This window comes from Penaeus chinensis, chromosome 14, assembly GCF_019202785.1.
Source record: "Penaeus chinensis breed Huanghai No. 1 chromosome 14, ASM1920278v2, whole genome shotgun sequence".
Taxonomy (NCBI): Eukaryota; Metazoa; Arthropoda; class Malacostraca; order Decapoda; family Penaeidae; genus Penaeus; species Penaeus chinensis.
In genome coordinates this window covers 19,058,903-19,071,402 of record NC_061832.1, presented here as the reverse complement: position 1 = coordinate 19,071,402, position 12,500 = coordinate 19,058,903, and the positions used below count along the sequence as shown (strand labels likewise).

The window sequence follows — 12,500 nt, the reverse complement described above, 5'->3', positions numbered from 1 at the left end:
AAGATCAATAAACATCTTCAAAATCTATACAGTTCTCCATCTGTTACTTATCAAACCACCTCCCTTGCCTTAAAACAACAGCTGTTTTTTCTCCCCCCCCCCCCCTAACCTGATATGAGATAAAATTAATATCATATGTTAAAATTCCCGTGTTTATCGGTCCTTCTCTCAGTCATTGGATTCACTTCACTTCCCGGTTTTCTTTGGCACTTTCCTCCCGTCGACCATGAGGAGCCTGGGTTGGATTGTGTTCCTCCTCGGTCTAGTTCGGGGTAAGCATGGTTAATAATTTCTCTTTTTTTATATCTGCAAATATCTGTCTGGTTATTTGCTTGTGTATCTTCTTTTCTTTATCTCTTGTTCTTTTTGCTTTATTTGTGATAATATTTTTAGTAGGTTGGATGGGGGCCTATAATACTATTGTTTCGAGGGAGCATAGGTCTAAAAGCCGGTAAGAAGCGGCATTTTTTCTATAATAGAATGTGCAAGGTAGTTTGGTCCAATTTTATCTTGGCTTTTTCATCTGGTTTATTTTAAAGTATTTCGTCGAGGAAGACCATCGGCTCAACGGCTATGCGTATTTTAAATCCGGGTCTGAAGTGTTTTCCGGGAATTTAAGGCAGCCGAGTGGTTTTTAGTTTGTGGCCCATGGGCATGATCTAGACTTAAAAAGTGGAACATGCAAAAAGTAGAGAAATAGCTAACATTAAAAGTAAAATTTAATATAACAATCAGAAAATATACAGAATACACACATAAACACACAGAGACTCACACACACACACACACACACACACATATATATATAACCATATATATATATATATATATGGTTATATATATGTGTGTGTATAAAAGTTATATACATATATATATATGTGTGTGTGTGTGTGTGTGTGTTTATGTATGTATGTATGTATATATGTATGTATGTGTTTATATACATACATATATATGTATATATATACATATATGTACGAAAACATTTAGCTCTTAAGCTATGCATTATTTTTATATAAGTTAGTTCGGTCAAAAGTCTTTGCTCATAAATGTCGTCAGTACAGTCAGGTTATTTCCCTTAATAGGCCAGTTCATATCCCTCTAACTTTCGCCCTTTTCAGAGAGGTTCATTCTGTCTAACAGTTGGCTAAAATGCGGGAGCATTTAAGTTATAGTTTATTAATATTTCCTGTCTTCATTACTAATTTTCTACATCCCATCCGTTCTGGAGCCTTTGTGTTTATATTTCAGCAACTAATTTGTTATTTGGGGTTTCCTGCTTACGGAATTAGTACATAGTGATGATTATAACTGCACTGACTATGGCATAATTATCCTTTGTATGCTTATTTCTAATGCTTTTCTTTAAGATTATGTTTCAGATGTATTATATGACCACGGGCGGAATGTAAGCTTTGCTAATGTATCTCCTATGAATATTCATGAAACTGTAACCGTGCTTTGGATTTTTCTCTATGGAAACGAATATAATTTCTAAGAAATGGAATGATTTGATTGTTCGGTTTTATATCTTGAAGTCCGTCGTGCGGGCGAAAAGGAATTTTCCATCTGCCTAAGGAAGGTCGCTCTCTCGAAAGAATTTAAGAGTCCATTCCTCAGAGTGGAGATCTTCCGAGAGGAAACCCTCATTTCCACAACAGCGCTCGTTACAAGTGCATTACGGTGGCCTCATAATTTTACGTTGAATATATAATTTCTATGGTGATGACGCGAATTGAAAGTGTAAGAAAAAGTCAAGCCCTGTGACTGCTCTCGCCTCACAGGGTTCGCCGCCGCCGAAGAGCCGCTGCCCTGCGTTCCGCGCGACTTCGGCTTCAGTTCCGTGGCGTGCGTGTGCAACGCCACCTACTGCGACACACTCCCGCCCCCATCCCTGCCCGCCGTCGGGGAGGCGCTCGTGTTCACGTCGGACATCGAGGGCGCCAGGTTCCTTCGGACGCAGCTCTCCTTCTCAGACATTCCAAATGGTGAGTCATATCTGTATCATTCAAGTATTTGCATATGCACGTTTATACACCACGAATTAATCTCACATACGAGAGGCGCTCGATAAAGATTTCCCCTGACCCACTTCTCATAGATACACAAGAACGAAACGTCGGAAAGTTATTAGTATTTCTCTACATAGGTTCCACCAAGAGAGAGACACATCTCCCATTGTCGTATGCAGCTGTGGACTCTTTGCTTGTAGAAGGTTGCATTTTGAATCATAAAGTGACTTCAGAAATCAGTGTTTCATCATCTTGGAAAAGTCTGTCCTTCATAGACAGAAAGAGGTGAAAGTCAGATGGTAAAAGGCCAAGGAGGATGAGGAAAGATGTCGTAGCCACAGGACCACACTTCCATCTGGGCAATGTGAGAGTTGTGATCTCCACGCTTCTTGGTTTTGATAGTCTCCCGCAATTTCTGTAGCACTGAAGCATAGTAAACACCTTTTGCCAGGAAATCCATTATCACTACTCCATGCTGGGCCCTAAATACTGTGAGCATGACCTTACTTGCCGTGATCTTTAAGGGGGTGGTGAGTTAAAGTGCTTCCATTGGTTTGAGTGGGCCTTAGTTTCTGGATTATAGTAATGGAACCAAAATTCATCTTGCATAATTAGTCTGCCAAAAAAGTCGTCCTGGTTTTCTTGGCACATGGCTAAAAGAGCCTTGGAACAATGGGCACGTACCTACTTCTGGAAAAGCGTGAGTAGCCTGGGAATCCACTGAGCAGACAACTTTTGCATCTGCAGACATGGATGATTTTGTTCACAGACCTGACGCTAATCTTGACATGATGGACTAACTGATGAAAAGAAATATGGCGATTTCCCAAAATGGCAGTCTCCACTTGATGGACGGTGTCTTCATTAAATAAGTGGAAGTGGGTCAGTGGAAATCTTTCATGAGCGCTCCTCATAAGGTGCCTAGAAATGATATACGTGGATTAACTTTACCGTGAGGAAGCGAGTCACTCCTGCCTTTCCAGACACGGGAGCCGACGTCGCCCGCTTCGCGCTGGAGTCGACGACCTACCAGACGGTGATCGGCTGGGGAGGAGCCTTCACGGACGCCGCCGCCAGGAACATCCTCGACCTGTCGCCGGACGCGCAGGACCGACTCCTCAGGTGCTGATAGGACACGTGCAAGTTCTCTCCTTTCTCTCTTTCCCGCGAAAGCAAGATATGCGCAGCATCGGAGGGTTGAGACCGACATCTCAGGCGCTGATAAAGCACTAGTGCATGCTATCCCAGTGATTTTTGATGCTGTCTTTACCAATATTTTCTTTCTATAGGGTATTTTCCTATATTAGTATAATTTTTGATACACCCGTTTAACGATATTATCATTAATTTCGCACACAAGTAACTGCGTTTATGCCACTTTCAGCTGGGAAATCTATTAATGAGTCCACTAATAACTTATTTATTTTTTATTTTAGTCACAAAAGAGACTATGTAACAATTAGTGCTTTCGTTAAAGCTAGATGATTAATCGTTTTGTGGTTACAATATTACCTTCTCGGCACATATATTCATGTTCAGTATCTCTATCTTTTATCTTTTTTATGTCAACGTGTACGGAAACCTGTGTCCATTTCCTCTCACAGCAAGTTAAGCTATGAAAATCGAAACCATAAACTTTACTAATTATATTCACGTTAAGTCTACCTACCTTTACACAACTCCAATGCACATTTGGTCTCGCTGATAGCCCTTAATATCCAAAGTCCACCATCGGCAACTCTTTCTTCAAAGCCTATTTTCACTTCGTCTCCCTGACAGACCTGCCTTTTCCTAACTCATAATCGTCTCCAGTCTCCCACTTCGCTGCCTTTGATAGACCTACCTTTCCTCTACTTATTTCTGCATTTCCCGACTTACCCTCACCCTCAGTCTCGTGCCTTCCACCCGCCAGCTCCTACTTCTCGTCGTCGGGTCTCGAGTACAACCTCGGCCGCGTGAACATGGGCGGCTGCGACTTCTCGTGGCGCACGTACACCTACGCCGACGCGGAGGGGGACGTGGAGCTCAGCACCTTCGCCCTGCAGCCGGAGGACACGGACTACAAGGTGGGGACTGGGCTGTGAACGCACGCACACACACACACATATATACATTTGAGATGTTAACTTCACTGTCACCTGTTTTATATATATCAGTGACTTCTTTGGTCAGATTCCGATGATCAAGCGGGCGGAGGCGCTGGCCGGGCGGCCCCTGAAGCTGTTCGCGTCGCCGTGGACGGCGCCCAAGTGGATGAAGACCAACAACGACTACGTGGGCTACGGCCAGCTGCGCCAGGACATGTACCAGCCCTGGGCAGACTACTTCGTCAGGTGAGGACGGCTGGGCGTTAACATAAGAGAAAACAGCTAAAAGAAATCCTTATCTCAAATAGTTATCTTCAACTACGTGGCATCACCCACAATGGTGATTTGAAAAAAAAATATATTTACCCTAAATACTCACTTTTTTTCTCTCTCTCAAAAATCTGATGTTCTAAGAATTTTAATTCAAATAAGCATATAAAAATTCGTTTCCCTTTCATTCTGACTGCAAATTCTTCCAACAAACAGTGTAGTCTATATATGCAAGCGAAAACTAAGCATATACTTAGAATTTCAGGACAAAGGTATTTTTCTTCAAGACAGAAAAGTAAAATTGCCACACACGTGTCTTTAATTTATGAATAGCTGTTTGAATCAGAATGTTTTTGCAGTGAATTAATTTTCACTATGACACAACAGTTCAGGATCATCTCATTTTGCTCTGTGCTATTACCTTACTGAATACTGGAAAGCAGAATATACTCATGAATGCTACATAATTCAGTTACAAAGACCTTTAATTGTTACTGCGAGGCTTAATCGTATTCGAACCTTCATACCCTCAGATTCTTGGACGAATATGCATCTCAGGGAATCACCTACTGGGGCCTAACAGCGCAAAACGAGCCAATTGATGGTTATGTCCCCGGATTCTTCTTCAACTGCATGGGCTGGACGGCGGAGGAGCAGCGCAAGTGGGTGGCGGAGAACCTCGGTCCTACGCTGTTGCAACATGGCTACGGAGACGTCAAGCTCATGATACTCGACGACCAGAGATACGAACTCCCAGGCTGGGCTGAAGATGTACGGTATTTTCATTTGTAGTTTTGAGTGTAATGGTAAGTTTGAAGTTGAGACAATGTTTTAAGTTATAAAATCGAAATTATTAAAAAAAAACATTCATCTCGAAAATCAAAATATTATAATGTAATAACAATATCCAACAATCAGTGTTATTCTCATCTTGCAACCGCGTACGAACTAATAATAAGGGTAATAATAACCGGCCACCTTAAAGGTTCTGAACGACCCCGAGGCTGCCCAGTACGTGTCGGGCATTGGTGTGCACTGGTACGGGGACCTGTACACGGTGCCAGAGCGCCTCACGCAGACCCACGACCTCTTCCCGGATTACTTTATGCTCGGCACCGAAGCCTGCGAGGGTCAGTGCGCGACCGCTTTATAGTATGTTATGGATGTGTATATATATATATATATATATATATATATATATATATATATTCATAGATATATAGATAGATAGATAAATATATAAATATCGCCCGCGCGTTCGTGTGTGTCTCCATTTTTGTAACTACACATTGATACATATAGGTATTAACCAAAACCTCCTGCCTACATTTCACACAATGCTGCCAATAACCCCCCCCCCCCCCCCAGGAGCCACCCCTCTCGAAGTCGACGTCGCCCTGGGCAAGTGGGAGCGCCTCGAGAGTTATGCCCACGACATCATTGTGGTGAGTTACGCTTGAATACCCTTTTTATACTGACGAAGGCATCATTAATTATAAGATTACATTTTTTTAAGCATTTGAGTTTTTGAAAGGCATTATCATTGTTATAAACCTTTGTAATAAGTATTTCAGCAATGATAACCTGCCATTCCAACTTTCTGATAACTTTTTCAATAATCAAAATAATTAGGTATTTTTCTAATTTTCTTAAATATATATATAAATAAATAGATAAGTATATATATATATCTTATCTTTTAAGATTTTTCTCACGTTAATCATAGTTATCAGCCTCCACTTTCTCTCTAACCTCGAAAATACTGTATATATACGCACGTAAAACTGAATTTTTGTAACCTTGAAAAATATATTCAGGCAGGACATGCTCCACCTAGGAACCCTGGGTCGAACGAGATTCGAAACTTAAGCCTTTTTTTCTTTTGTTTTAGATTTTTTTTTATCAATGAATATAGTTATCAACTTGTTGTAGGTATAGCTATTATATCTCACTTCCCGCTTCGAAGTGTAGGACACGAATACCTGACTCAAGGACACGAAAACTTCAAATAAATTGAATTTTGTTTCAGAACTTGAACCACTGGATTAAATGAGATTTAAAACTTCATATTTTTCGGGATGTGAACCACAGGGTTAAAAGGAATTCAAAGTTTCACCATTAAAAGTCTCTCTCTCTCTCTCTCTCTCTCTCTCTCTCTCTCTCTCTCTCTCTCTCTCTCTCTCTCTCTCTCTCTCTCTCTCTCTCTCTCTCTCTCTCTCTCTCTCTTCTCTCTCTCTCTTCCTAATTTATTTTTCCTTATTGTTGTCAGACATGTATTACTGGACAAAAAAATATATATAACGGATTAGGACATGCATCACTTGGTTAGATTATTTGTTTTTAATCATTTAGCTTTTTTTAATGAACCTCTGGGTCAAAGAAGACTCAGAACCTATTTTTCCCGGAATATGTGCCATTGTATAAAAGAACATTAAAGGCTCTTTTCTGGTGCATGAACCACTGTGTAGGAGATTTAGACTTCAGTAATATATATATATATATATATATATATACATATATATATATATATATATATATACACACATATATATATATACATATATATATACTTTTTTTCAGGACATGAACCACTGGGTCACGGGCTGGGTGGACTGGAATCTGGCGCTGGACATGCAGGGGGGGCCCAACTGGGCCGAAAATTTCGTCGACGCTCCCATCATTGTGAATAAGGTAAAAAGGGGGGTGGGGGTCTTACATAGCATCTTGATACGCATCTATCTGTCTATTAATCTCTATATATTGTATGTGTGCTGAAGAAGTACACCCTCTTTAGTTGCCCTGTCTCTCGTAAAGGAAACAGACGAGTTCTACAAGAACCCGATGTTCTACGCGATGGGCCACTTCTCCAAGTTCGTGAAGGAGGGGGCGACGAAGCTGGGCCTCACCTCCGAAGACCCGAAGAAGCTGGACGCCACCGCCTTCAGGAACCCCGATGGCTCCACAGCTGTCGTTATCCTCAACAGGTGATCTACTTAGTTCTCTTACTTTTAAAGCTGTATTGATTGTTCTGATTTATTACTGTATCGTTGAAATGTGTTGCGGTGTACGTAGTGTTGTGTTTATCTCAATGAATTACTGCGTGGTTGAGATGTGCTGATGTGTGTAGTTGTTAATCTATTACTGTATTACCGCATTACTCATATGTATTACTGTATCACTCATACTGTATTTCAGATGAAATGTTCATATATATTTGTCTATTCTTCATTTGTGTAATTTAAAAGTATTATATGATATGATATACGTATCATCATTCAATTTTTAGAAACAGTACAATGTTTGTACTAATCTTAGCAGTGACAGTAGCTGGGCAAATGGAATGAGCCTAATCTATTAATGTTTATTAGTTTATTTTATCGTATCGTATCTCCGTAATATTTCACGATCACTAATTCATTTCTAACTTTATCAAAATTAGTTTTTAATTTGATTTTTAGAATAGTATTTACTCCTATGTTTTTTCCAGTTATATCTTGTTGTTATAGTTGTACTGGTAACGTTTTGTATTTATAAAAATATATATTTTAATAATTGTTTTGTTCGCTAATATTTTCTCCAAGCATCGTAGTGTATTCTATCAAAAAGATCATTCTCTCTCACAGATCGGCAAACGACATCGAAGTAATTCTGGATGTTGAAGGTCGTGGATCACTGAGGCTGGAAGTTGCACATAGGTCTCTCCATACGGCCTTGTTTGCATAGGGATCATTGTGATAAGACTTGGTTATTCTTAATGATCGATTATGGTTCATTGTGATAAATGTAAAACGAAACAATTAATGAGAATGAAAAGAATTTAGTAATATCTTGGTTTGTAGTATTGTGGTATTCGTGTTTACATGACGAGTGTAATATTAATGGATAAAGATCACTGTGATAAATGTATGCGGAATGGAAAATGAAACTTATTAATTAAATAATTGAATAATATCTTGCATTCTTATTCATTCTCATTCATATCCTCATCTGGACTATCGCAACTTGTAGAGGAAAATAAAATGTATAGCATTCTTGAACGCAGTTTTAATTCCTGGACATTTATCTAAGGTAAGACCAAAATATAAATAACGCAATTATTTAAGTTATTTTGTAAATCAAAATGTATATCTTTCAGGTAATATTATGTACTGCATAGTCTTGTTCATGTTATTGTTATAGTTTTGTTTTGTGATTACTGTTTAAACATTATTATTACTGCGGTTGATAAATCATTCATTATAGATATACTTATAGATACTGCTGAGAACACTGAGTCAGCGAGCGCGCGTTTTCTCGAATTTGTTCCGCTGGTAAGAATCACTGTTCATCATTTCACGTCAGTGGAATAAGAGATGGACATGTTTTTTTTCGGCATGATTCGATTCATTTTCCATCACTCATCGATTTTCTTTTATCAAAGTCACGCTCATCACAACTCCCTCACAGAAGTGCAACGCCTTTGGATCAACCCATCGAATCCCATTCTAAAAAATCACGGTATTACCCCCCATTCGTTTACGACTATTCAATGAATAGTACATGGTAATGGTTACAAAGCAAAATGAATTTGCTAGACATCAGAGTTCATAGAGTACTATAGAAAAGTGTATTAGTGAAAAAGGTAAAGAGTTTGAATGTGCTACACGTCAAAGGTCATAGAGCAGTTCAGGATCGTATGGCATTGGAAGAGAAGTGAGTGTAAAGAAGGTGAACAAATGGGCTAAGGTAGGGATTAGCAGGGGTGATTAGTTGTCATAGGAAGAAGTGTTATGATTCTAAAAGGATGTCCGTGGAGTAAGGCAGGGATTAGCAAAAGGAGAAAGTGGGTTTAAGGGCGATAAGATCGCAGTTTCAGGAGAAATGTCAGGAGGGAGAGAGTCCCATGTGCATCCAGGGGAAAGCGGGAGGGATAATGGGGAAGGGAGGGGAGTGATGCAGATGAAGCAAGGGAGAATGGGATGTGTTCGGAGGGAATGGGAGGAAGGGGTGTTGGGGGAACATCGGCAGTGACTTTGAGTGTAGAGGAAAGGGGACAGAGAGATTGGAAGATGAATGAGGTGTAGGCATGTTATCATTGGCTATGATTAGATAATGTTGACTGTCGTAGAGAGTTTCTGAAGTGGATTTCGTTGGGGAGGCCTGAGAAACAAAGGTTTTCTTTGCGGCAGGAGCATACCCAGCAAGAGAACCAAGCCAAAAGCATGCTTGTCTCAATGCCATCATATACCCATCAACTGGTGTAACCTCTATTACTGAGGGTTGAAGTCAGCTGGAAGAGGTAGGTGGAGGAGATGGTGTGGCAGAAGATGGGTGTAACGTTTAGATTGTCTGCTACGGGAAGAGAAGGGAGAGGGGCAGTGTTAGAGATTGATGCGCCTGGATTTATAATTACAAAAGAATACGATTGGGAGAGGAGGGGTAGAAGTGGAAACGTAAGATCGAGGAGAAATAGATACAGGAGGCGGGGGGGGGGGGGGGGGTGTAGAAACATCTTGGGAGAAGAGGGAGGGGCGGAGTGAAGGGCAGCACTGGAGTAGAGAGCAAGAGAAAAACTTTGTCGACGTGCTTCCTGTCTGGCCTCTCGTAAAGTGAAGCCAAGTTTGAATTTGAGGACTGCTACCTCAGGCTCAAAATTGTAGGTAGGACAGCCCCTATGAAATACATTAAAGGAGCCACCATATGTGTGTGACTGTGCAGAATTTGATCGATCATGACCTGGTTGGACACACAAAGGGAATCGGGCTGTGGAGAGGCAGAGTTGCCAGGGTGGCCTAGACGCCAACAATTCTGACATTGATGGTCGGACAGGGAGGGATTCTTCTTGAAGGGGAGGTCATGCCTACGAAAAGTAATCTTAGCAGTACTAGTGGAGGCCTTACGGCGGTCCCTAGGGGGAGAGGTGTAGCATTGTGCTGATACGGCATCATAGTCTAATCCACGAGGCAGGTGAGCAGGGTTCTTCGACAATCTGACCAATCCTTGTCGTAGACAGGGCAGTTTGTCGGGGAGATGGAGACAGTTCCGGTACAAGCATTAAGGGAGGGATGAGGCTGGGTAGGAATGAGTTTGTTAGTGAAGTCTGTCAGGGTTGATAATGCTCTAGCTTGGGATTCGGATGTAACGATGACAAGGCGGGGAACGATTGGGGCAGCTGCAGAAAGAAAATTTGCCTCTTTGTTGTGGGAGACATTGTTGGAAGAGGAGAATATTATCAAAGTAAGAGGCTTTAGAGGGGATCACAAAACACGACCCCGTTTGGCTGGGCTAAACAGAGTGCTCAAAAGATTTGTAAAGGTAGGGGAAGCAGATGGACTGGCCTTGTAGAAGTGGGAGTGGTGTTGAGTGAAGTAGTACTGCTGAGAGATGTATAATAAGGCTGCAGGGAAGTAATAAGGGAGGAGAGGGTTGTAGATGATGAAGTAGATGTTGGGAGAGGAGGAATGTTTCCTGGAGGTTGAGCAAATGACCTAGGTGAATGATTTGTAATGGAATGAAGTGATAGTAGGCGGTGAGGAGAGTGTAGTAGTAGTGTTCAGAGTCGTGGTCAAAGGAGAGCCTGGGGAGGGGAAATAGGGAGAATTAAAATCAGTGGGGCTAGTTGAAAAAGGGACAAGCCTCATTTCTCCTAATTGGGGTACATAATCTTCATTACTAGCCATAGTAAGCCTGGAGTATGTTGGAGAGAGAAATGGTCCAGGGTCCCCTTGAGGGGTAAGAGCTAGACATCTAAACAGGAGAATAATGTGGCCATGGCTCTCTGAGGCCAATGGACTCCTGTGCTGCTCTGAATGTTTCACATTTGAAGGACTCCCACAGAGCAACTGGATCCGTTAGGTTTTCAAGTTCTGTGAACCGATCAGAGACTGCCATGGCAAACCTCTAGACACACTCCTCCCTCCTCAATCTGTCGAAGTGAAACATCCTACAGTGGCCACTGGAGGGACAAGGAGGATTGAAGTAGACTTGTGCGGTAGCCACAACCAGCCTATGGTCAGCGTCACAGAACTTGGCAGTCCAGAAAACCCTGCAATTCTTAAGGATCCTCTGACAATAATGTGATCGATCTCCTTGGCAACAGTACCCATATCACTATACCATGTCCAGCGATGCAGGTTGGAGCACTGGTACCAGGAGCCAGAAATACTCAAACTCTGGGACCTAGCAAAGTCCCGGAGAAGAAGGCTGTTCTCACTGCTGGGAATAGCTCCCAAAACATAGGGAATGACAGAACTCTTATAGCCAGCTTGATCACAGCTGGATACCACAATGAAGTCGCCCAGAACAATGCGAATGTCTTGCCAAGGACAACTGTCTGCCGCAGATGTGAGTTTGGCATAGAATGCTTCGTTCACATAAAGTTTGCGGCAGGAGCATACCCAGCAAGAGAACCAAGCCAAAAGCATGCTTCAGTCTCAATGCCATCATATACTCATCAACTGGTGTAACCTCTACTACTGAGGGTTGAAGTCAGCTGGAGAGGATGACCATTGCCCTGGCCTGACCAGCAGTAAGTACCCACCCATTCTGATCATATCACTGCCAGGTCTTCTCACCTCCAAGAGGGCTGCCACCTCAACTGCCAACCACTTCAGTTCCCTAGATAGCAGGGGTAACCGCTCATCCTGCCACAAGGACCAGATGTTCCTAGCTCCTATCCGGACAGCTCGCCTGGAGCCTTGGGTTGTTGCTCCAGGTGGACGCCACCCCCACCGATGCTTCCCCATTTAAAGTGGGGTGGCAGGCTGTGGGGTTCCAGTGGGTTTTGCCTCACAGGCCTCACACTGGGTTGGCAGCTGCCAGAGCACAGGCAGGACGAGCAACTCCCATTCCGATCCTGCGCCTCAGCAGTCGCCCTCCAAACAGGACCCACAGCCCACCTCACTTGCTGGGTAAGAGGGTCAGTAACCCTTCCCCAGCATTACCATTTATAAGAGAAGTTGCCAGCAAGTTTTTTTATCTGGGGGAAGGAGGACTGGCAAGGCCCTCTTCCCTCAAGCCACCCAATGATAGTTGATATGGAGCCAGGCCAGGGAACTAGGCCCTCTTGCTGCTCCGAGATCCCCCTAAACTTTAGCCTGGGACCACAAGGTATCTAGTTTCCACAAGGAAGCACTGCATAAGTCTTGATGAT

General features: G+C 42.3%; 1 protein-coding gene across 1 annotated transcript; it reads left to right on the top strand.

Moving 5' to 3' along the window:
* Nucleotides 1–154: 154 nt before the first annotated feature.
* LOC125032517 (lysosomal acid glucosylceramidase-like) lies at nucleotides 155–8,406 on the top strand. Its single transcript, XM_047623686.1, has 11 exons — nucleotides 155–272; nucleotides 1,785–1,988; nucleotides 2,996–3,134; nucleotides 3,925–4,078; nucleotides 4,185–4,345; nucleotides 4,903–5,140; nucleotides 5,355–5,499; nucleotides 5,738–5,814; nucleotides 6,950–7,060; nucleotides 7,184–7,353; nucleotides 7,993–8,406. Exons 1-11 carry the CDS (start codon nucleotides 227–229, stop codon nucleotides 8,090–8,092), a joined length of 1,545 nt encoding a protein of 514 aa, XP_047479642.1. The 5' UTR covers nucleotides 155–226; the 3' UTR covers nucleotides 8,093–8,406.
* The last annotated feature ends 4,094 nt before the right edge of the window (nucleotides 8,407–12,500 follow it).

Excerpts from the sequence above, each read along its gene's own strand:
- LOC125032517 (XM_047623686.1), top strand. The coding sequence starts at position 227 with ATGAGGAGCCTGGGTTGGATTGTGTTCCTCCTCGGTCTAGTTCGGG. Across the intron at positions 4,079-4,184 it reads CGGAGGACACGGACTACAAG|ATTCCGATGATCAAGCGGGC; the intron begins GTGGGGACTGGG and ends TTCTTTGGTCAG. Across the intron at positions 5,500-5,737 it reads CGGCACCGAAGCCTGCGAGG|GAGCCACCCCTCTCGAAGTC; the intron begins GTCAGTGCGCGA and ends CCCCCCCCCCAG.